Source organism: Castor canadensis, chromosome 5 (genome assembly GCF_047511655.1).
Source record: "Castor canadensis chromosome 5, mCasCan1.hap1v2, whole genome shotgun sequence".
NCBI classification, from domain to species: domain Eukaryota; kingdom Metazoa; phylum Chordata; class Mammalia; order Rodentia; family Castoridae; genus Castor; species Castor canadensis.
In genome coordinates, this window is record NC_133390.1 from 85,847,866 (window position 1) to 85,872,982 (window position 25,117).

Below are 25,117 nucleotides of genomic sequence, written 5' to 3' on the forward strand. Positions count from 1 at the left end.
GGAACTTACTGTGTAGCCCAGTCTGGCTTCAAATTCTCGATCTTCCTGCCTCAGCCTCTGGAGTGCTAGAATTATAGGCATCTACCACCATGCCTGGCATAAACCTGAACATTTTGCTGATGGGATTTTGTCAAGTCCAATGGACCAACAGTCACTAGTTCCACTGTATAAATCAATGGTTTTCAGGCCAGGCTGTGTGTTAAAGTCACTTGAAGAATGCTTTAAAAAGTATCCATGGAGCCCCCCCCCCAGACCAAATAAATCAGTCTCTGGGGTAGAACGTGGACATTGGTATTGTTTCAGAGCTCCTCTGGTGGTTCTAGCATTTAACTAGTGCTGGCACCTCTGCTTAGATCTCATGGAGTAATGCTCCATTCCTTCAACCACTGGGTACCTCTGCTCTAGATTTCATGGGATAAAGGCTATTCTATCCTCTCAATCCTTGGGCTCAAAATATCTCCCCATCTTGTGAGTTATTTTCAGTCTAATCCTTTGAAACTTTATCATGGTATTAACAGAGCTAATCTCAGACCACCAATGGAAGAGGAGCTTTGAACAAGTTGCTTGGAATTTAGCTTATAAAACAATTGAAAGCCCTGAAATTCCTAGTGATTATGGGGTGATACTAGACATGATCTGCAGAAAAACACCTCTTTGCCATTGTGGTGGTATTGAGTTGTATTCATTGGCTTTATGTATTTATCCTTATGAATTATAATAATAGGTGGTCATCTGCATGAGTGAGCTCATGCCCACATTAATTCATGCCCACTGTGGCATAGCTGCCAAGTGGTAGAGCTGAGATTAGCAGGTCCCCAACTTTGAATGGTAGGTTCTTTCTTCTGTAATCTGTGTCTTCTCCATGAAGATTTGTGTTATACTTTTTGTTGCTGTGACAAACAAATATCTTAGAGAAACTGTTTAAGGAGGAAAGGTTTCAGCCCATAGTTGCCTGGGCCCATTGCTGTGGGCCTGTCATAAGACAGAGAATCCTGACAGGGAGGGTGTAATGGAGGGCATAGTGAAGAGCTACTCACTCTGCAGCTGAAAAGCAGAGAAAGAAGGAGCCCAGGACAAGATGCAGATCCCAAGAACATGCCCCCAGAGACTTACTTCCTCCAGCTAGGCCCCATCTTGGAAAGTTTCTACCACCTCCCAGTAGTCCATTCAAACTATGAATTCATCAATGCATGGACTCATTAATTAGGTCAGAGGCCCCATGGTCCTATCACCTCTCAATGATTGGATCTATCAGCTTGGGACCAAGCCTTTAACACATGAGCCTTTGGGGATACTTCATGTTCAAACTATAACATTGTTTGTTCTAAAATTTTACTGACCATCTAGTACTGAGGTGGCTGCTATTTGGAAATTCTGGGTTTTTTTCTTTTTTTTTTTCCTCAGTACTGGAGCTTGAACTCTGGGCCTCATGCTTGCTAGGCAGGTGCTCTACCACTTGGAAGTTCTTAAGGGAAGAGCTCAAGATGGTCAGGATCATGTTAATAACCCTGGGAGGAAGGATGGAGAGGAAATGTCTTAGTAGGTTTCTTTAACTCATTGGACATTGTGAGGATGGGAAAACCTGAAGTTAGCTAGTCCTGGTAGGACATCAGCTTTTTGATTTCTTTTTTTAATTTAAGAACAAACTTTAATTTCTTCTTTTTAATTGAATTTTTAATATTCTGAGACTCTTGAGAACTATATCTGATGGTGCAACAGTTCCTTTTAAAAGTTTATCTTTCTAGATGTTTGTTATAAAGGCAGCCATGGGACTGGGACATCTGCAGAAAAGCTTTTCTTGGGCTAGAAGGCTGTGTAAGACAAGGTCGCTTGTTCTGTGTTTGTGTTAGAGCTTGTGAATTATGGAGACTCGAGGAAGACTCTGCTATAGGAACTGAGGCCTGTCAATTCTGACCTTATACCAGAACTGCTTTCCCTGAGGGGTGTGCAGATAGGAGTACCACAGTCTGTAATCCCCCAGAATCCAAGTGGCGCCAAGTGGAGTCTCTGTTTTGCCAGTAGATGCTGTTATCTCTACATTTAGGAACAACTTAGATGTGCCCTCATCCTGGGGCTTAGAAAGGCTCCCCTCTGCTGTTGTGCTGCTGTCAGGAAGGGATTGGATTATTGAGCCTGGAGAATGCTCTCTGGTCCCTAATATCATGTCCTGGGGCCCCAGTGCAGGGGAAGCACATGGTTGCAGGGTCAGCAGACACTCTGCTCTGGCACCCTATAATCAGATGGGCAGATAAGCAGTGGCTCTGCAGTGTGACAGGTGCGTTAATTATTACAGGCACAAAGATGGCATTCATGCCCACAGAGGAGGGTGGAGGCTCTTGTGCAGGCAGCTCTGTTGAATAGGTCCTCTCCAGATGGGCCTGTGAGTATGTGATCCCCTGACCTTTGAACCTTGGTAGCCTGGACTTCACTGACACTTTTTTGGTTCTGTAGTGTCCCCACACCTTCCTCATCACATCACCTTGGCAGGAAAAAAAAAAAATGCTCATTATCTCCTAGCCACATAATCATAGGGAAGATGGGAATGCCAGTATTTCCTTGTTCAGTGTGTTTCTCACCTCCTGGATTAAGTAGTATTTTTCACTTGGGAAGAATCACTGTTGTGATGTCATCGAGCCTTTCATGTTGTTGTTCTCCTAAAGAGACGTAAAGAGAAATGGGTACCCTCATCTCATCCCAGGAGAATCCTTAAAAAGTTACTTCTCAAAAGGAATTAAAGCATCATGTGGTGAAAACACATGGCCTCATAAAATGCATTCCCCTAGATCTGCATATATAAAGCCCCATGGGATCTGTTCAGCAGGCTAGGGTTGCCTTAGTGTTACTGACATCTTGGGCCCACTGATTCTTTGTGGTGAGGCCGTCCTGTGTATTTTGTTCAACAGCATCCCTGGCCTTTGCCATTAGAGCTAGTAGCACTCCTCTAGTGGTGACAACCATGAATGTCTCCAAATGTCCTCTGACAAACAAAACTATCCTCACTTGAGAAGTGCTGGGCTACACCAATGTGAGCCCCTAGCCACTGTGGCTACTGAACGTTTAAGACGCGTCCAGTCTGAACTGAGCATGCTGTAAGTATAGAGCACGTGCCAGATTTCAGAGGCTAAGTGCAAAAACTCAGATACCTCATTTGTAAAATAGCTCATTAATTTTACAGTAATTGTGTTAAAAGAATGTTTTATATAGTATTAAATAAAGTACATTATTGAAACATTACCTTTTTTTTTTTGATGTGGCTACTAGAAAAACTTAAGCTGCGTTATGTGGTATTCATTCGTGGCTTGCCTTATTTCTTTTTTACAGTGCTGGGGATCCAATCCAGGACCTTGCATATGCCTGGCAGGTGCTCTACCCCTGAGCTATATCCCTAAGCCCTTGGATTATATTTCTATTGGACAACACTGAGCTAGAGTATTGATGTACTATACTTTGGCCAATATTTATATTGCCTATATTTATAGGCATTCAGAGTCCGATAAATAGTCGGTGTTTTGTTTTTTGAGAGGAGGTCTCACTATGTAGCATAGGCTGATCTCAAACTTTCATCCTCCTGCCTCAGACTCCTGAGTACTGGGGTTATAGGCATGCTCCATCACATCCAGCTAACCATTGTGTTTAAATGAGTTTTTCCTTTGGAAAATTTCCTTTCACACAGTAAAGTTACAGAGACATGGGGTACATATGGTGTTAAGTAGTGCCAGTTTTTTCTCCTGATGATGTGAGAAAATTGGCTTGGTGTTATAGTGTATGTTTGTTTACATATTCCTCTTTCCCATATTGGATTTTATCTCTTTTTATTAAGGTATATATTTGCATCTTAAAATTCAATTTATGTTCCTGGATTGGTGCATTGTGTTTGTTTTCTCTTGTACTCCTCTCCCCTAGAACAGTGCCTGAACACAGTAGGCCATTAAGAAATACTTGATGAAATAATGAATTAGGAAATATTTTTCAATAAAAGCCTACTATGTTAAATATATTATTGTATCAGATATATGGCTACTTCTTTAACTAGTCTCTTCCTCTAGTGCTAACTTCATTGAGCTAAAAGTTTTCCTTTTTATATTTAAAACCATCCAGCTCATCTTTGACAAGTTTTTGACTTTGTCTGGGAAATAGGTGTTATCTCCCTTCTCTAGCTGGGCTGTTTTCTTCTATTTGTTTCATCACTTTAATGTAACTTTTTAGGATCAATTCCAGATGGATTAATGTACTGTGTGAAACCTGGATCTCTTAATGCATCTCTGATCTGGTATTGATTTGTTTCAGCAATACTCATTGACTCACAGTTCTCTATCCTGCCATATTATTTATGCTTTCACATAGTAAGCTTGAATATATTAAGGCTTTTCTCCTGGTTCATTTCCATTTCAATTCATTCATCCGTAGGATGTTGATAATGTTGTAGAATGTAGAACATACTTATTTTTACCTTTAAACAGATTTTTTTTTTCTCCTGGCATGTTGGGCCATGGAAGCCTTTGCAGGGAAACTAGAGAGAAAGATAAGTTAGATCAAGTCTGAGACATCTGGGCAGTACTGGCAGGTTGATGTAGAAATGCCTTAATTTTATGTTTAAATATGAGTCTAATATATTTGTCCTCTACCATCTGCTCATCTTTGGTTTAAAAGCAATTAGAGATGTGAATTTTTGCAATTAAAAATAGTTTTAAATTCTAGTGTTCTAATTGTGTAATTGTGACTGACTTTGGAAACTTCCATTTGCTTATAATGAGGTTACTCAGGGGAGTTCATTTTAATCCAGTATTTACCTTGAGGAGAAGAGGGGAACTGTTTAGGAAGGTACACCTTAGATCATTTTGGACAGTTATGCTGTATTTACTTGTTTTTTTTCCTTTGAAAGGCACATGCATGGTGATTCAGAGCGATTTGAACCTGGATTCAAATCCAGGCTGTCATTTAATACCTGTGTGCCTCAGTTTCCCCAGTTGTAAAAGGGAGATAGGATACTGGATTAATATCTATAAAGCATTTAAAACAGTGTCTGTCATGCAGTAACTGCTGTGGGTTTTGTGTGTGTGTGTGTGTGTGTGTGTGTGTGTGTGTGTGTGTGTGTGTATGGTACTGGGGCTTGAACTCCGGGCCTACACCTTCAGCCACTCCACTGGCCCTTTTTGCGTTAGGTATTTTTGAGATAGGGTCTCACGAACTATTTGCCCAGGCTGGCTTCGAACCATGATCCTCCTGATCTCTGCCTCCTGAGTATCTTAAGATTACAGGCATGAGCCACCAGCACCTGGTGGTTTGTTTTAAAGTAATTGCAACAAAGCCAGGAGTAATGGTGCATTTCTATAATCTCAGCACTTGGGAGGCTGAGGCAGGAGGATCAGAGTTCAAGTCCAGCTTAGGCTACATAATGATTCCCTGTCTCAAAAAAAAAGGAAATGGTACAGATTTTCCTATTACCTCCAAGTAAACATTTTGCCTTTGTAGACACATGCTGATCATGAGATTTGGCTATAAAATTTCCCTAGCTTCCTCTATTTCTAGCCAGTGTCCCAGGGTAGATGGGGTAGAGGCACCTCAGGTCAACAAAGTAGAACTGGAAGTACCAAAACTAACAGCAGTTAGTTCTCTTTTGCAATAATACTAAAGTACATTTTCTAATATTCTACAATAAAGCTACTTGGGGCAAACTGGGTAGATGTTTAATTGTTAGGAGCCACACTTTTTTTTTTTTTTTTTTTGTAGTACTGAGGATTGAACCCAGGGCTTCAAGCATGCTAGGCAAGCACTCTACTTCTTGAACTATGCCCCCAGGAGCTGCACTCTTTAATCTTATAATCCTACTGATGGAGTATATCCCATTTAATTCAGAAAGAAAAAAACTAAAAGAACTATATTTCTTACACTATTAGTAACAAGCAAGGCAGCCAGAGTCTTTGACAGAAGTGCAGAGCTGAAGACTTCCTCAGTGGGTTGTGATGCAGCATTAGATGATAATGACAACCTGAAGGTGTTGTCATTGACATTTGAGGAATTGGTGCCAGACCCTCTGCTGGGCCAGGCATGCAAATAGGAGTGGGATGCTTGCCCCATGTGCCCTCCCTGGAAGTGTCCTATTGCAGTGGAAAGAGTGTCAGGGAGACTCACTGTGGGGAGGAAATCAATCTTCTGACCTTGACAGAGTGAGGGGTGGGTGAGCTAAAGGAAAGAGGAAGACAGTGGACTCTGGTATCTGAGGGTCTGGGGTTCCAAGGAAACCCAGGATGCATGGCATTCAGCGCTGTACTGCAGATGCTCCATCGTTTTCCCATAATGCCACCCAACTTCCGGTAAGGACATGCCACCTTCCAACAGATCTGAAATTTTCACTTTATCACTTCAATTAAGCACAGTCACTCTTACCTTGCTTTTTGGACACCTTTTGCTTTTGGGGAGGCAGATTTTCACACAATTAATGTCAAGGAAACACTCAGCAGATCACACAGTGATTTATACACAACTCACTGAGAGCTTCTATGCATCAGCTGAACTGCAGAATGCATGGGCAGGAATTTAATTTTTTTTTTTGGCAGAAATGAAGTTTGAATTCAGGACCTTGAGGTTGCTAGGCAGGTGCTCTGTCACACCCTCAGCCTTTTTGCTTTTAGGCAGTTTTTGTATAAGGTCTCACATTTTTTGCCCTGGCCAGCTTGGACCATGATCCTCCTACTTAGGCCTCCTACATAGCTGGGATGATAGGTGCTTCGCACCACACCCAGCTTACTGATTGAGATGGGGGTCTTACCAACTTTTTGCTGGTAAGGGACTGGCCTTCAACCTTGATCCTCCCAAGTAGCTGGGATTACATGCATGAACCACTGTGCCTGCCCCTAAAATTTTTGTTTTTGAGGGCTAGTGGAGGGGCTCAAGTGGTAGAGCACCTATCTAGCAAGCATGAGGCCCTGAGATGAAACCCCAGTACCACCAAAAAAAAAAAAAAGTTGTTTTTGACATTTCTTCTGATTTTTAAAACAGTATATATTATTTCCCAACTATTCTTAATCAAAATTAAATTGTGTGCAAGAAATCCACAGATAAGATGGACTTACTGTAGTTAAAATAGGCATAAGGTTTATCGGAAGGGTAAACTGGAGTAGTATAGTTAATGCCTATTAAGTGTTTGCTGAGTACCTCACATTACCTTCCAACTCCTCTCAATACCGTGTGTTAGGTATACGCACCATGGTAAATGTGAGCGAGCTGAAGCTGTCATTTGCATGTTGAAAGCTGGTGGTAGAATCAGCGTTCAAACCTGTGTCTCTCCAAAATCTCTGCATTTCTCTGTGGCCTCCAGCTATGGGAATATTCTGTCTGTGGAGATGTTAATACTCTAATCCATAAGAGAAAATGGTTTTGTGGAGTAAGAGAGTTCTTTCCTTGGTTTTATTTTGTCATTTGTTTTTCATTGTAGCTAGGCATCTGGTGCTTATTGTTTTGAGAGACCTATCTCTGGAGGAACTGCATTCAGACATGGAGCAGGAGCATTTCCTTCAAAGAGGCTCTTGTGTCAGATCTGCCTAGCTCAAGTGGGAGAGATTGCATAGTTTTCTGATGCAGACAGTATGTGAAGATGTGGTGGAACTGGTGATTTGGGGCACTGTTTAGGAAGGACCAGAAGTGTGATATGACTTGTGAAGGGTAATGCTTTGACAGACAAGTTTTGATTTTCTCAGATCAGCGATGTAGATTTGGCATGTCCTTACTGTGGGAATTCCTGCTTCATGTTTTATTATTATTGCTTGAAATTTGAGGATTAGTTCTATCTCAGCCACTTCCTTGGGGGTTTATCTTCATCAGAATTAGATTATACAGAGTGCCTGTTCTGAACTCAAAGGTAGCACAAGCATCCTCAGTCTGTCACATAACAGGCATTTGCTGTACCATACAGCACTTACACAGGAATCCTGGGAAATGGAGCCTTGCCTGCACACTCTCATTGGAGGATTTTTGTTTGTTTGTTTGTTTTTTTAAGAACCTTTGAATTTAGTATTCTTCAATGTAGGAAATAACTTATCAGTTTAGGAGTAGTAGAACATATTGTTATACATAATAAAGGAATAAAACCCATGAAATCAGTATTTTTTAAATTATTAAGTCCATTTACTTCTCTAATAATAGGTTTTGATGAAAACTGTCACTAGGCATTTTAGAGATGAAGAAATGAAATTAGTGTGCTATACAGATAAGAATTATCATGTTCTGTTCCTACCACCTGGAAGAATCTTCCACAAAGAAGGTGCTCAGTCCATTATTCATTGAAAGAATGAGGGACAAATACACTAACATGCCATTCTCATGTACGTTAATGGATGGCATACCACATCTTCCTTTGCTAATGCTGTAATGTCAGAGGATGCTTTATAAAACTCTCCTAACTTTTGAAATTGGTTCACCTGAAAGAAAAAACAAAACCCAAAACAATTTTGTAAAGGAAGAACACATTTCAAGATGTTATAGCTATAGTAATCAAGCCAGTGGCATCAGTGGAGGGAGAGACAAACGGATCAATGGAACAGAGTCTGGAAACAGACTCACAGACATGGCCACCTTTTTGACATAGAGGTAGGTGCAAAAGCAGTTTAATGGAGAAATGAAGTCTTTTTCTTTTTTTTAGTGATGATGATGGGGTTTTCTAACACAAGGCCTTGCACATGCTAAGTAAGTACTCTGCTTCTGAGCCACATCCATAGTCCAAGAAATGAAGTCTTTTTAACAAATGGTGTTAGAACAATTGGACTTCTGGAGGCAAAGAAATAAACTTTTATCTAAACCTTACACTTCACAGAAAAAATAAACTCAAAATGAATCATATGTCTAAATGTAAAAGGTAAAACTGAAAAATTTTTGAAGAAAAATTTTCATGACTGCAGGTTAGAGTTTCTGTGACATGACACCAAATACAGAATTCAAAAAAGAAAAAAATATCAATAAATTAGACTTCATCAAAGTTAGAAACTTTTGCCAGGTGCTGGTGGCTCATGCCTGTAATCCTAGCTACTCAGGAGGCAGAGATCAGGAGGATCGCGGTTCAAAGTCAGCCCGGGCAAATAGTTTGTGAGATCCTTTCTCAAAAATACCCATCACACACAAAAAAGGGGGCTGGCAGAGTAAAGGTCCTGAGTTCAAGCCCCAACTTTTGCTGGGTACAGTGACTCATGCCTGTAATATTAGCTACCTGTGAGGCAGAGATTGGAGGATTGTGGTTCAAGGCCTGCCTGGGCAATAAGTTTTTGAGATCTCGTGTCAGTCAATAAAAAGCAGAGCCTGGTGGTGCATGCCTGTCATCCTAGTTAGAGGGGAATCGTAAATAGAAGGATTCTTTGCAGGCCAACCTGGTATAAAAGTGAGATCCTGTTTGAAAAATAGCTAAAGCCAAAAGGGCTGGAGGCATGTCTCAAGTGGTAGAGCCCCTGCCTAGAAGCATGAGACCATGAGTTCAAATCCCAGTACTGTCAAAATAAAGCAAAAACCAAACTGGGCATAGTGGCTCAAGTCTTTAATCCCAGCTACATGGGAATTAGAGATAGGAGGGACACTATCTGAGGCTGGTCCCAAGCAAAGGCATGAGATCCTAGCTGAAAAACAAATGGAAACAAAAAGGACTGGGGGGCATGACTCAGGTGGTTGAGTGCCTGCCTAGCAAGAGTAAGGTCCTGAGTTCAAACCCTAGTACCACAGAAAAGAATTACAAACTTCCACTTTGTGAATGGCCCTATTAAGATGACAAAAACTAGGGCTGGTGGAGTAACTCAAGTAGTTGAGCACCTGTTTAGCAAGCGTGAGGCCCTGAGTTCAAACCCCAGTTACCCCTCCCCAAAAGGCAAAAACTTGCTATAAAATGGGAGAAAATATTTGCAAATCTCAACCTGAAAGAATTTCTAAATTCAATGCTAACAATACTCTTAGAATAAAATAATAAGAACCATTAAAATTGTTTCAAAAAGGTGAGGAGGTATAAGAAAGTAATAGGATAAATTTGACCAAATATATTATATGAATACATGTATGAGAATATTGCAATGAAACCTCTTTGCACAATTAAATAAAGAAAATATGTAAATAACAGCAACAGAAAAAGAAAATAGACAAAAGATTTGGACAGAAACTTTGCCACAAAGTAGGTGTGGGTGGGAGGTAAGTATAGGGTAGTACAAATTAAAACTACAATAAGATATACAATTCTTCTTAGAATGGCTAACAAAAAAATGATACCAATACCAAGTGATGGCAAGGATGTGGAGAAACTGGATACATTGCTAGTGGGAATGTAAAATGATATTACAGGAAAGAAAGTTTGATGACAGCTAATTTCAATTGTAAATATTATCAATATTATATTGATATACTTCTGCTGCTGTATATACTTCTTGTGCTGTCAAAAGTTAAAACTCCATTCCAATACACATTTGTACTGGATATATTTTTGGGACGCAAATTGTGGCTTCAGCAGTGCTTTTTTTGAACCGCATTGAAGTACAAAGGGAAATTCCATATTTTAAAACCCACTGGGCTAGAGGGGTAGCTCAGTGGTAGAGTGCCTAGCAGGTGTGAGGAACCTGGTTCTGTCCTAGCACTGCAAAGAAAAGAGGGATGACCACTTATTTTGGAAAAAGATAGTGCAATGGTTGTACAACATTGTGAATGTAATTAATGTCCCTGAACTGTACACTTAAAAATGGCTGTAATAGCAGATTTTATGTTACGTATATGCTGTGCCACAATGAGAAGTACCTATTTAACTCTGCCATTAGTAGTTTGCACCCTGCTTTCAGATGAAGGTGATTTATCTGCCATGTAATGACATGCAAAAGGCAAAGAGAAAAATGGAATATAATTCAGTAGTGTCTTCTGAGAAATGAATATAATCAATGAAAACTTCAGTGTTTGGCAGTGCCTGTCTTTGTGAAGACATTTTAAAAATGAAGTTGTGAAATCTCATTAAAAATCAGCGTTAACCAATGAAGATTTGCAAGATTTCAATGAAAGTGAAAGCAGTTTTAAACTTAAGTGAAATGTTAGTTCCCAGTAAAATAATTCTATTTTTCTTGTTAGTAGATCTGTAATTCAAAAAATTATACTCTATTATTATAACTTGAATTTTGTTAATAAATATTCTGTGGAAATTTGTTTTCTCTTATAATAAAAACACTTAGTAATATTCTTGATTTTTGTTTCTTGGCCCACCAAGTGTAAAATATTTATTCTCTGGCCCTTTATAGAAAATGTTTGTCACCTCTAGCTTAAAGCAGTGATGTATTGCAATTTCTTACCATTTGCCTCAAAATACTTTCTAGTTTCCATTTGATGTTCTCTTTACCTCATTAGAAGTGTATTGGATAACTTGTGAACATGTGGAGATTTTCTTTTACCTTTGTTCTGAGATCTAGTTAAATTCCAAAGTGGTCAGAATACGTACATACACTATAATGTCAGTGTTTGGAAATTTGTTGAGGTTTGCTTTATAGTAGCATTATAGTCCATTTTGACAGATATCTGATGTGTACTTGCTTTTATCTTTTGCATTCTGAAGCTGTGGATATCCAAATCAGGCTAGTCCTTGCAACTGTCTGTACCTACTCTGAACCGAGTCCCCGTTTCTACCAAGATATAGTAGGTGTGCTTATGTTTTTATCAATCCAGTAGTTTTTTTCCCCTTCCCCTGTTGTATTAGCTAAAAGGTAAGAAGAACCTTTGTAGGATTCTTGAGGCTCAGCAACCCTCACTTCATTGTTTGACATCATAGTTCTAATCACTCAGCTAAGTGTTCACTTACATGTAAGGGTTTTATGTAAGAGTGAATTCTTTTCTTGGCATTGACTCATTTGCCATTTTGTGCTGTTATTCTCTTGAGATCTAGTCTACCTTGCTTTTGACAGAAGGAAATGACAGTGTTTCCCAGAGCTGTGTACTTTCTTGATGCCAGTCAGTTATTTTATCTGAAGATAAGTAGCTGTGCTGTGAACTAAAGCTGTTGTGTGTGATTGGCCTATGCATGCAGGTGACCCTTACGCACAAATTCTGCCTTTCAGTTCTGTTAATATTTGAGTTGCCTCTGTACTTTGTGGAAAAGAGGTAGTGTGTAAAAGTAGGTTCCATTTTATGTTAGGTGTTATAGCCACTTAATTTTGTGTGTGTGTGTGTGTGTGTGTGTATCTATGGCTTGTTACTATTGCAATAAATTGCTGGAAATATTTGTGATAATGAGATTCACTGCTCAGAGCGAAAAGGAAAACAAGGAAACTGAGGAGCGTGAAACTTCTGTAACAGTAAAGCATAAACTTTGACTTTTAGACTAAATAGGAATATGGGTATCCAGACTTAGTCCACCCTCTTGTGCAATAGTCAGACCCTAAATTAAGTTCAGTTTCTATAAGCTGTATACTGTTTACTATAAGCTGTATAGTAAGTATATATAACTTTGTATTTCAAATCCCAAGACTCCCTGTATCTTGCCACAGGAAAGTATCAGAGCTTCTTAGCTGGACGACAAACTGAGAACCCATGCTTTCCTCTCCTGTTGCTGATGAGAGAGGGAGACAAGAGGCATGTGTGCATCCTGGCTCTTTAATTGGGGCTCATTGTGGAATTTTTGTCATAAAAAATGAGCAGTTAACAATTTGCAGTTAACAGTGAAGTGATTGCCTCCTAGAACCCACTGGGAAACAGAAGATAAAAGATTTTGGTGATAAAAATATAAATTTTGGAATGTATAACATAAACAGTAAACTTAATATAGTCTCTGGACTTTAGTTAATAACCAAGTATCAGTATTGGCTTGTCAGTATACAAGTGTGCCACCCTAATGCAAGATACTAATAATAGAAGGATATCTCCTCAGTGCTATAAACCTAAAAGTGCTCAAAAATGTTTATTTAAAAAGTTCCAATTCCTGGTTTAATGGTCCTGAGTGGGTTCATGTCATACAAAACTAGTGTTTAACCTCCTGGTCCTTGGTATTTCTCAGTTCGGGTGATGTATAGTTTCAGCTGTTGTCAGTTGGATTTGCCTCTCTTCTTTTTATCTTCTGTTTCTTAACTGTATGCCTATCTCTCCCTACCTGTGCAACAGTTGGAATGCCAGGATGCCTTGGAAACAGCAGCCCGAGCTGAGGGTCTTTCCCTGGATGTCTCTATGCATTCTCAGCTCAGAATCCTGGATGAGGAACATCCTAAGGGAAAGTACCATCATGGCTTGAGTGCTCTGAAGCCCATCCGGACCACTTCCAAGTAAGAGGCTCTGCTGGTTAATGAGTCATCTGCATAGCACCAAAAGCATTTTTCAACATTTGGGCTAAGATGAGGGCAACTGGAGAGAACTAGTTTTAGTCAAGAGCCTTTTTTACCTGAAGAGTGTATTTTAAATACTGGTTGGCCTCTCAGTGTATGTTGACAACTTTGTGGTTTGGGTTTCTCTCCTTAGACATCCACACCCAGTGGACAATGCTGGGCTCTTCTCCTGTATGACTTTTTCATGGCTTTCTCCTCTGGCCCGTGTGGCCCACAAGAAGGGAGAGCTCTTAATGGAGGATGTGTGGTCTTTGTCCAAGTATGAGTCTTCTGATGTGAACTGCAGAAGGTAGGCGTCTCTGATCCACCCTGGTCTCCCACTTACTGGATGTTAGGTCTGAGCTAGGAGGGTGGGCCCAGTAGTGTGAAGTCTGCAGCTCCATGTCCTTTAAGGAGCTCAGCTGTCCTGGGGAGGGTGGGTAGCCTGGGGATGCCTTTTCCCTTTGCCCTTCTGCTTGAACTCCTCTTCACTCTGATTCTATTTTAACCACGGGCTTTCTCTCTCTTTCTCAGCCCCGCTTCTCTTCCTGAGTCTGCAGGGAGATTATGTGGCTGCCTTGTGACAGAATACATTTTTGTGGTAGCTGATTGTATGATTAAAGTCTAGTTTACAACTTTGCATTTTACCATAGGATCCTTCAGGAAGGGTTGGGGGCCCTTGAAAAAGGAAGTTCTTATTCACAGATTATTCAGGGATGTTTTCGGGGTGGAAGGAAAGCTCTTGCTCTCATCATGTTATGTGCCTTGGAAAGCTCCCTGTCTGGGGTAAATATGCATGTCCCCAGGAAGGGAATTTTTCCCCAGAAGGTGAAGACTATGGGCATCATTTTAAAGGGAAGACTTGTGTGTATGGTGACAAAGCCTGGAGATAAAAGCTGTGGCAGGAGGGAAGCTAGGGTGTGCCTTTTCCCCTGGGGAGATGTGTAATGGAAGACATGTGCCCTTGTTAAGACTAGAGAGACTGTGGCAAGAGGAGCTGAATGAAGTTGGGCCAGACGCCGCCTCCCTGCGAAGGGTTGTGTGGATCTTCTGCCGCACCAGGCTCATCCTGTCCATCGTGTGCCTGATGATCACACAGCTGGCTGGATTCAGTGGACCAGTAAGTTTAACTGTCCTCCTTGACTGTCTCCAGGGGCCCGACCATGGCCAGCTCTAACCCTCTCATTCAGTTGCAGGGGTTATACTCACCTTTGGGCTAGTTAGCATCCTTCGAGATGCCTCCATGGCTGTTGAAAGGGGTCAGTAGATTTGGGAATGAACAGTGGCTTCTCAGCAGCTGGAAAGATGACCAGGAAGTGTTGCAAGAGAAGAAACAGAGCGGGCTTGCTTTCTTGGGGTGGAGTGAAACTGAACTGATCCCAGTTCCGCACAGGACCATGCTTCTTGGTTGTGTATTGACATGAAGTGACAGTCTTGGTCCGGGCAGATGTGTCTCGGCAGTACTGTGAGTGGGAGAACACAGCTTTGTGTGGCATGGGCTGGCAAGCCAGCACTGGTAGTATACCTGATGTCTGACAACAGAATATCATGACTGATACTCTTATGGTAAATGAACCCTGAAGAAGCTTGAGGACCATCAAGATTTTTAGTCTGACCTGGAATCCATTTCAAGTCTTGGTATATAGTGAGTGTAAGCTATGGCAAGTGTTAGGGCATCAGCCATGGTGTTTTCCTAGTCTGTAGTGAGGGAGCCTTTGACAGTCAGTTTTCTAGGCACCTATTTCTTAGACCTGCTATGCTGCCTTACACTTGAGATTTTGATTAAATCTATTCTCTACATATTTGCCTTGAGGCATCGGAGCAGTAGTACTGCTTATACTGTGCGTTTTCCATGTGTGGGTAAGCTGGAGGTTCATGGTTTGGGTAAGTATATGTGCCTAAGATGCATGGTGACTAGGTAAAACTAATGTATACTTTTTGTTTTGTTTTCTTTATTTTCTTTTTCTCCCCCCAATGTTTAATGCCTTTTTAAAAGTTTCCATCTTTTTTCTGAAACAGAAAACACTACATTTCTGGTATTGTTTCTATATTGATTGACCAACTAACACACTTTTATATAAGTTTTGAATAAAAGGGACCATGTAACGGAAATGTTATTTTATGTTATGCTATTGACCAAAATGGCAAACAAAATGGTTTTCATAGACCAGCTTCCCCCAAGAAGAGCTTCTGTCATTATTTCACTACAGAGCTAGTGGCTGCTCTGATCCTTTACAGAATTCTTTCATCTGGGTAACACACCATGAAGGCTTTCTTGATAAAGTGATAATGGGCTTTCTTGATGCCACTCTCCTAAAAAAAAAAAAAGTTCCATGGATCATTGGGATTGTTAATTTTTTACTTGAGAAAAAAAAGTACCTATGCATGTTGAGGTTGGTGGCTTTAAGGTCACTCCCTTGAGCATCTTGCGTATTTCTTAATCTTTGATTTATGAAGCAGTACACTGGAATACTAATCTAGAAAACTCTTCCAGATGCCAGGAAAAACTGAGTGCCTTCCTTTAACAGGAAAAGGCAGCGCTTTTCTCTCTGCCCTTTCAGAAAGAGCATCTCAAGGCAAGTGCAGTCTGCTGGGCTTCTGTCCTGGAATACCTGGGAAAGTAATGGACCTATCCATCATCTCTTTGAGGAAAAGTTAAAAGTGTAAATAATACAGACTTCCTTATGGAGCTCTAGTTATGATACATCTTTTTGACTGGAAATTGAAGAAGCAGTCTGGTTTTGAGATTAGTATTAGCAGCAAGCAAACCTCCTGTGAGTGGGCTTCAGTCCTTTGAGGAACATCCATTTTAGACTTTGGCACATTTTCTAATCTGGCATGATTTTCAAACTGGCTTGATCTGTTATTACCAAATTTGCATAAGAACAGACTCCCCAAATTATAGGTCCCCCAAATAGAGCATCATTCTTTCTTGTCCCTTCTTAGGTCTTATTGAGCCTTGGTGGTCAAACACAGAACAAATGAAACACAATGAAGTTATTGTGTTTTGTGTGTGTATATGTTTAAACTTGCTGGCCAGCTGATGCTGGATAGTCATGTACCAAGATGATCCAAGGTTCTGGGTATGCCAGCAGACCAGCACTCTGTGTAGGGCATTTAGGAAGTACCAGCATGTAAGCGTATAGTCCTCAGGTTCAAGATGAGGAACCAAATTACTAAATTTACAGAAACATTTGGGGGCCTTTTTAGACTCAGATAGTTTTAGAAGACCAGGTCTGATCTAGGATATATCTGTAAAGAGTTAGCATCTGCCCTAGACCCGTAAGAGAAGGCTGCCTCCTGCAGTGCTGTCTCTTGGCGAATGCTAACTCTACCCCAGGGCCTTGGGGAAAGGACAGTGAAAAAGCCTTGAGAGAGGTAAGTTCCCACCCCTCCAACCTCTCTCCAGCTGCAGCTTGCTTGATGCTGTCAGGATCTGGACTTGGGGGGAGTCACTCTGTAGTGGAACCAGTGACAGAAGCTGTTCTTTAGAATTTTCAGGATGGCTGTATTCTGCGGTCAGAATGAGAGAGTCAAGCGGGGCAGAATCTCTCGACGAGAGTTCAGGTAAGGTAATGTTTATTCGCTAGGAATGCTTTCCACAGCCAGACAGCTATGCTAACAGTCCCAAGTTTTCTCCCAGTTTGTTTAGACGTAAATGATAAAATTTGTAACTTCTTTAAAACTGAATTTTGTTTGGTTTTTTTCATGGAAACCTTTTTTTTTTTCTTTCTACCATATGAAATCATTTGCAATGTCACTGCTGTTTTAAAACCCTATGTGTTGGAAGTTCTTTAACCTGCTGTTTCCTCTTTCCCCCCACTTTGAAAGTTTTGCGTAGTGTAAATATTCGGTATGTTTTTTACCTTCCCTGCTCCTCCCCTCTGGGAGAGGCTGATGTTCTCGCCCAGTGCTGAAAAGGGCTCGGTAAAGGTATGGGAAGGAAGGAACCTAAACAACAACCTGCTGTCTTTTCACGCCTTCCTTGGAGACTGTTCCACAGTGCCGTGGTGTGTGAGAAAATGCTTCACCGTGCGCCGTCCTACTGAGTGCTTCACAGGAGGAGGAGGGGCTCTGACCCTGTGACTCAGTTCCACATTTTGGATGCATAATGGAAAAGAAGCCAATCTTCTTGCTAGTAAACCTGCAGGCCACCTGTATGCAGTGGGAACCCAAGCATAGGATATATGCGTAAAAAGTCTTGAGTGAGGGTAGAGTGGAATAAAGTAGTACTTAGAGTCTGGAATCTCCTATTTGATCAGATTATTTACTGGGGCTTGGCATAAATCTAATTGATGGGGATCTCCTAGGGGCTAGTGGACATCTGGTATTAAGTTACTTTTAGGAAAACTAAGAAATACATATTAACCCTGAGAGGATCTGGATTCCGAGATTCAGCATTAGGTTCCCAGGCGATTGTCACCAGCCTCTGTTTTTGCCTATTAAGTGCTGGCTTACAGTCGCAATAACCTTTGCTATAAGAAAGCCGGGTAGATGGGTGGAAGGGTTTTGAGGTGTTTTTTTTTTTTTCCCTCCCTTTAGGGTGGGGGATTGGTTTGGCTTTCTTTTGTTGTGGTTTGTTTTGTTTTATTTTTGCCAAGATCAATTTTAGCTGCAAGGACTTGAAAGGACTCCGAAGGATGCTAACACTTTTTCTTGAGGTCTAGAATTTTGTACTCTGTTCTGAGCAGAGGTAATACCTCATAGCTTAGTGCACCAACAGTACCAGCGACTTTAAGCAGAGTACCTCTTGCGGCAATTTTTGGTTTTGTTTGTTTTTTCAATTCTCTTTCCTTAACAGCAAAGTCTTTATTGCTAGAGAGTCTACTCCAGTGCAGAATCACTGCACCCTCAGCATCCCTAACTGATTAAGTGCCGTCAGCCTGATGTACTACTTCGGACTCTGGAAACAGATACCGGTTCTGTTCTGTATTTCCACTGTGTATAGTTAAAACGATGGTTGGACGCCAAATGGCCTGTTAGACGGCTGGCTCTGTGTAACTCAACTCTGTATGTTCCTACTGTATGTCACTGCAATGCTCCTGCTATTGTACAGTGTTTGTGAGATGCTCTTTATATTATTTTCATTTTCAATAAAAGTACATTACTTCCACTTCTTGGTATTTAATACTGTTGCTGAATGTGCCTGTGTGAGTGTGTGCTCCGGCGTTGCAGGATCTCAGAGCTGGAGGTGGCACTCGGTGGTTCTTGGGGCTGGCCGCCTTCCTTCCCTGCAGGTGGTGTTAGACATATGCTACCTGAGGTAACATGTTTTTGTTTTTGGGAGGGAGAGGGCATGGGGAGGATCTATGGGAGGGTCTCTAGAGTTTTGGTAGTCTGGTTTGTTTGCTCTCTTCTGTACTATTAAACTGCTGATGTTTATTTTCAGGAATGTTTTGCAAATGCACTTCTCACTCTTCCCCAGTACAACTGTAGGTACACTGTTCCTTTTTATCAAATAAGCACGTTTGAAAGGATACAAAGAAAGGTCTTAATTTCATTTAAAGAAATGTATCCATGTGTGGAACTATTGGAATAAGGTCAAATATATACTTTTGAATGACCATGTGTTTAGAATTAATTTCAGCTCATGGACAGGTTAATGTTACATTAGAAAGAGTAATGGTGCAGGACATGGTGACTCAAGTCCTTAATCCCAGCTACTTAGGACGTGGAGATCAGAAGGATTGTGGTTTGAGGCCAGCCAGGGCAAAAAGTTAGCAAGACCCCATCTCAACCAAAATCTGGGTATGGTGGCACACATCTGTCATCCTAGCTATACAATCAGGTGCCATAAATAGGATTGTGGTCCAGGCTGGCCCAGGCAAAAAAACATAAGACCCTATTCCAAAAAATGACGAAAAGAGGGTTGTGGGGGTGTGGCTCAAGTGGTAGAGCGCCTGCCTAGCAAGTGCAAGGCGGTGAGTTCAAACCCTAGTACTGCCAAAAAAAGAAGAAAGAGTAATGATCATGTTATTGTCCTTAAGGAAAAAAAGTTTCAAATTAGACCTCCCTCCTATACAAAGATATCAGTAACATTTGGTCCTCCAAGAAAGTTTTCCTTTTCTTGTACACTGATCACTGTGTCGTGGAGCAATCTACTCTTTCTAACCTAACATAAACTGGCATTGTGTGTGGGTGCTGTGGGGATCTTGAAAGTGGTATATGTTTCTCCCTGTAGGCCTTCGTGGTGAAACACCTCTTGGAGTACACCCAGGCGACAGAGTCTAACCTGCAGTACAGCTTGCTGTTAGTCCTGGGCCTCCTTTTGACAGAAGTTGTGCGCTCCTGGTCGCTTGCATTGACATGGGCATTGAATTACCGAACTGGTGTCCGCTTGCGGGGGGCTATCCTAACCATGGCATTCAAGAAGATCCTTAAGTTAAAAAACATTAAAGAGAAATCCCTGGGTGAGGTGAGTTGGAATATGTGCTCCATGCAGAGAGCAAGTTCTTAGCTTGGGCTCCTCCTTTCCCCTGGGGCCCTGTTTTGTCCTTCATCTTCTCTTGAGACAAATGACCTGGTCCTTGCAGGATCCTGTCATTGCTCTTTGTATCTTGTAGCTCATCAATATTTGCTCCAACGATGGGCAGAGGATGTTTGAGGCAGCCGCCGTTGGCAGCTTGCTGGCTGGAGGACCCATTGTTGCTATATTGGGCATGATTTATAACGTAATCATTCTGGGACCAACAGGCTTCCTAGGATCGGCTGTATTTATTCTCTTCTATCCAGCAATGGTGAGTAAGCCTCCTAGCTATGCCTTGGCAGCTTCTCCTTAGGAGGCGCTTAGTAATCTCTTAGGAGATTACTTCCACGGGCTATAGGAGACATCATCCTCTGATTGGAAATTCCTCAAAGCAGGTACCTGGTTTGGAGGCATCTGGAGCCACACAGTATGCAGAATTCCGACTTGAGAGAAAGTAAGATGTCACTTGCATAGAGGCAGGGGCTCCCAGTGACATTAAAAAGGAGAATCTGAGTGAACCCTCCCCATGTAGTGAGGAACATTGCTCCATCTCCACTTGGTGCTGACACAGCTCTCTTGCTTTGCTTTGGTAGCACTCGGTATCTGCCATCACAATGAGAGCAAATAGTTCTTTGTCTTCACTGCCTTATGAAAAGATAAGAATTAAACGATACTTGATTATAACTGAATAGGTCACTTTTTATTAAAGAAGAGCACAACTACACAAAAGCTGGCCTGTCCCGGGAAACGGGATTATATGCTCATTTTATTCAGTGACTTCAGGCAGCTCAGCTGAGGCAGTCCTTCAATTTGGGCAAGCTCTGATTTGGCATGGCATTGCTTTTCCTTTCAGATGTTTGTATCACGGCTCACCGCGTATTTCAGGAGAAAGTGTGTGACTGTCACAGATGACCGTGTCCAGAAGATGAATGAAGTTCTCACCTACATTAAGTTTATTAAAATGTACGCCTGGGTCAAAGCATTTTCACAGAGTGTTCAAAGTGAGTTAAGAAATATCTTAAATGCATGGAGTAGAGGATTTTGCATTCTTTGAATTTGATCATTCACCTACTTTGCTTCCTGAGCACATTACATACTAGGATTTCTCATTTTTAGGATCCTAATGTCATACATTTTTATGTTCAAAAGTGGTCTTAGAGATTCAAACTCAACCTCATCTCACACGTGAGAAACTTGAGATCTGGAAATGTTGATTTTTTTTTTTTTTTTAAGACAACACAGCTAGGTAGACTAGTTCCATTCTCTCCCTTCCTTTCTTCCCTCTCTCCCTCTGTTCCTCTTTATGTATGCCAGGCTGGCCTCAAACCCACTGTGTAGCCTAGGTCAGCCTCAAACTCATGATTCTCCTGCCTCCACCTCCCATGTGCTAGGATTATATGCATGAACTACTATGCCCGGCTGAGTAATTCAGCTTCAGAGACCCCTCTCACCCTGCAAATGATTTTCCTGCCTGGCCTTGAAGCTGTCACAGAAGACAATCAAATGATTTTTGAGAGTTCCACTTTTACCCTCTTTGCTCTGTGGCTGTAAATGCGCCAAAGGTAGTTCTATGACCCTGGTGAGTGAACTGGGCACCAGGATGCCTGGACTCTGCTCCTAGCTCTGCCACTCACTAGGGGCTTGTTTCTTTTTTTAAAAAAAAAGATTGATTTATGTTAAGTCACAAGATTATCAATGCCAGTCAATTAACAATGCTGATCCATAAATTCAGTGCAAGTGTAAACGTCAAGTATGTAAGTGCCACAAAGCTGGGAGGAATAATTAGCACAGATGGGCATTCAGAAATGATCTTAACAAAGTTGGACTGATGGATCTCAAAAAGGGTAAAATTTTAGAAGGGTATATTTAAAGGCACTTTAGAGTTTAAAAAAGAATACTTAGGTACATATAATCTTAATTTAAATAAAAGATACAGGTTTAATCTCATGGTGCACTGATTGAATACAATGCTGTTAGACAGTTCATGTGATTTTAGGTGGAATAGATGTACTCTGTTCAGATCTGGTTGGCAACTGGTTGTTTCATGACTGAATTTTAAGAAACTTATGTCCAGTTCTGAACTCTGCACTTTATTTTGAGGGGTTTTAGCTAGGAATCATCTGGAAGAGGTGGCCACTCCAGGGAGTCCAGCAGTAGATTGGGCTGCTTTGTTAAGTAGTGAGTTGATTTCCACAAGAAATGAACTAGTGGATTCTAAATGGACATTTGAGCTGGGCATAGTGGTCACAACTATAATCCTAGCACTCTGCCAGCTAAAGTAGAAAGATGAAGATCTTGAGGCTGGCCTAGGCTATATAGCAGGTTCCTGGCCAACCTGAGCTACACAGCAAGACCCTGTCTCCAACAACAACAGGTTAAACACCCATTTGCCAAGCGTGTTGATGACAGGATAACTGCTGATGGTCCTTTCTGGCTCTCAGATTCTGTGATTTTATGATTTTCCAGGCATTCCACTCATCCTTCAGACCCCGAGTTTGATTTCTTCACTTGTGTATGTTGATTTGAAAAGCGCATTTTTGTTTATTATACACATGGGTAAGGTATATGATCAGTGTTGAAGTTAGTGTTTAGGTTTTTTATTTCAGTACTGGAGTTGAACTCAAGGCCTACACCTTGAGCCACTCCACTAGCCTTTTTTTGTGATGGGTTTTTTTCAAGATAGGTCTTTCGAATTATTTGCTCAGTCTGGCTTTAAGCCAAGATCCTCCTGATGTCTGCCTCCTGAGTAGCTAGGATTACAGGCATGAGCCACCAGCACCCGGCTAGGCAGGCTCTCTTTCCACTTGAGGCATTCCACCAGCCCTGAGTTTAGTACTTTTATATGACTTACAAACTAGCTCTGAAGATACTTCTCAAGGTCGCAGGCAGTGGTAATACCTTAGGAGTCATTGCAAAGCCCATCAGAGGAGCTACATTTACATTTAAGAATACCTTACCAGGGGGACCAGGAACTAGAGAAAAGGTGAGATCAAAAAGAATTAACCTAGAAGGTAGCACACACGCACAGGAAATTAATGTAAGTCGACTCCCTGTATAGCTATCCTTATCTCAACCAGCAGGAGCCCTTGTTCCTTCCTATTATGGCTCGTGCTCTCTCTACGGCAAGTTTGGAAATAAGGGCAAAATAGTTTCTGCTGGGTATTGAGGGGGTGGGGGGGAGAGGGAGGGGGCAGAGTGGGTGGTAAGGGAGGGGGTGGGGGCAGGGGGGAGAAATGACCCAAGCATTGTATGCACATATGAATAAAAAAAAAAAAAAAAAAGAATACCTTACCATCTTACTGTCCCTATTCCTACTCTGTGGTCTCCAGTGCTCTGCAGTTGCTCTGTCAGTAAGGGGGTCAGTTTGCAAATACTTAAGGAAAATCATTCTGCTTGTAGGAGTTGTAATTCACCCATCTTCTTCTAATCATCTTTTCTCTTTTTTGTGTGGAATCTCCTATCCCAGTGCTAACATATGGCAGGCACTTTAATCAATCTTAGATCTTTTTATAACTCTTCAGTGCTTTTAGATAGTTTTTCGTATTATTTCCAAGACAAAGAATAAAGGACAATTAGGTAAGCAAATAGAACTGCCAGCTTAAGTACAATTATCACATTCATTTCTTCTAAACACGAGAGACTTACAGGAAGAACCAGAGAAAAGCAGATGATCAGTGTAATAATATATAGGAACTGCTTCCTGTTGGATTCTTTCCTGTGGACTGATCCATTTCAAACCTCAACTTTAATGGTTGAGTTGATAGTCATATTAAACTGATATTTGGGACTAGAGGTGTGGCTCAAGGCAAGTGCAAGACTCTGAATTCAAACCCGATAAAGCCAAACATGCAGAGAGATGTTAAAGGGTCACTTTAAAACTATTTGTAACTGAAGACTGAGTCATTTGGTGGTGGAGGAACAAAAAATCCCAAAGTTTCTTTTGACTTGTTTTGAATGTGGCTTACTTTTTATTCTTAGAAATCCGAGAGGAGGAGCGTCGGATATTGGAAAAAGCCGGGTACTTTCAGAGCATCTCTGTCGGTGTGGCTCCCATTGTGGTGGTGATTGCCAGTGTGGTGACATTCTCTGTTCACATGACCCTGGGCTTCGATCTGACGGCAGCACAGGTTGGGGCCCTTCAGGGATGGGGAACATTTTAAAAATACCATATATGAAGGTGCTCTGGGTCTCTTATTATTGCATTTGGAGATTCCCCCAAGAATTAGGTATTTTTTCATTCAAGTGATTAAGCTCAGAAGTGGAAAAGTGGGGAGCCAGCCCTTATATTCAAATAATGTGTTGGTTATTTTTTAATCAACCTGAGTTTGGGTTTAATTTTGAAAACACAGATTAACCTGTGTTCATATTTACTGATAATTTTAGTTGAAGGTCTCATAAAAACCCTACTCTTTAAAAAAATATATCTAAAAGTGTAGTAATATTTGACAGCCAAGTTGCAGCCTTGCTACTACCAGAAAGGAAATTGCTAGTGTCTGTTATTTTAGGTATGTAGCTTGATCAGGCTCACTTTGTCTTCTTTTCCTATTTTAAGGCTTTCACAGTGGTAACTGTCTTCAATTCCATGACTTTTGCTTTGAAAGTAACACCATTCTCAGTAAAGTCCCTCTCAGAAGCATCAGTTGCTGTCGACAGGTTTAAGGTAAGTCACTCCTTGCCCCTCCCCCATGTCAGGAGCTGTCTCTGGCACAACTCATTGCTGCCTCTATTCCAAGGAGCCCCAAAAGCCACACTTACTTGGCTTTGGCCCTCTTGAACGTTTTGGCAAGTTGGTAAGAAAAGGGGCAGTAGAGGAGACTGAATTAAGGGGTAAGACTAGTTATCATTTTAAATGAATGTGAATTTCACCTTCCCTGAATGACCTGGGTCAGGGTTCAGTGTTCCCTCCCAAAGCAAGCCTCTTCTGCCTGGCCCTGACAGGGATATGTGCTGTCACTAACTATGTGGATAAGTGATTTAAACCTAGAAAACCACTGGCAGGTGACTCCAGGTTTTCTTTCCCTTCATCATTGCTACTGTCATTTTCATTGGTTGATATGCTGAGTTCTTTTTGGTATTTCCTTTTCCTAGGGCTAGAGGCATAGCTCAAGTGGTAGAGCACCTGCCTGGTGTATATGTGATCCTAAGTTCAAACCTCAGTACTGCCAAAAAAAAATTCACTTATCCTTTTCCTGCCCTGTGGTTGCCATTCATGCTGCAGGGAAGGCAGTGGCATGGGAGTAGGCATAAACTAGATCATGTTGAGAAGTGCAGTTAAGTAAGTACCAGTTCTTTTCCTTGAAGGTGGTTAGTTGATTTCTTGACTGTGATCTTCATGTCTTCAGAGTAATATAAATTCAGGGAG

At 41.3% G+C, this 25,117-nt stretch overlaps 1 protein-coding gene across 4 annotated transcripts in view; it reads left to right on the forward strand.

The window, feature by feature from the left end:
* The window catches only part of Abcc5 (ATP binding cassette subfamily C member 5), a 79,871-nt gene that overhangs the window by 11,987 nt on the left and 42,767 nt on the right, over positions 1 to 25,117 (forward strand). For 3 of the 4 annotated variants that reach the window (XM_020175800.2, XM_020175803.2, XM_020175801.2), the window contains exons 3-10: positions 13,093 to 13,250; positions 13,444 to 13,599; positions 14,262 to 14,409; positions 19,471 to 19,704; positions 19,853 to 20,026; positions 20,609 to 20,756; positions 23,734 to 23,882; positions 24,308 to 24,415. In XM_020175800.2, the coding sequence (XP_020031389.1) occupies positions 13,093 to 13,250; positions 13,444 to 13,599; positions 14,262 to 14,409; positions 19,471 to 19,704; positions 19,853 to 20,026; positions 20,609 to 20,756; positions 23,734 to 23,882; positions 24,308 to 24,415 (1,275 nt within the window). Of the gene's footprint in view, positions 1 to 13,092; positions 13,251 to 13,443; positions 13,600 to 14,261; positions 14,410 to 16,781; positions 18,403 to 19,470; positions 19,705 to 19,852; positions 20,027 to 20,608; positions 20,757 to 23,733; positions 23,883 to 24,307; positions 24,416 to 25,117 lie in introns of those variants that run through there. The other variant, XM_074073643.1, reaches the window with a different exon arrangement.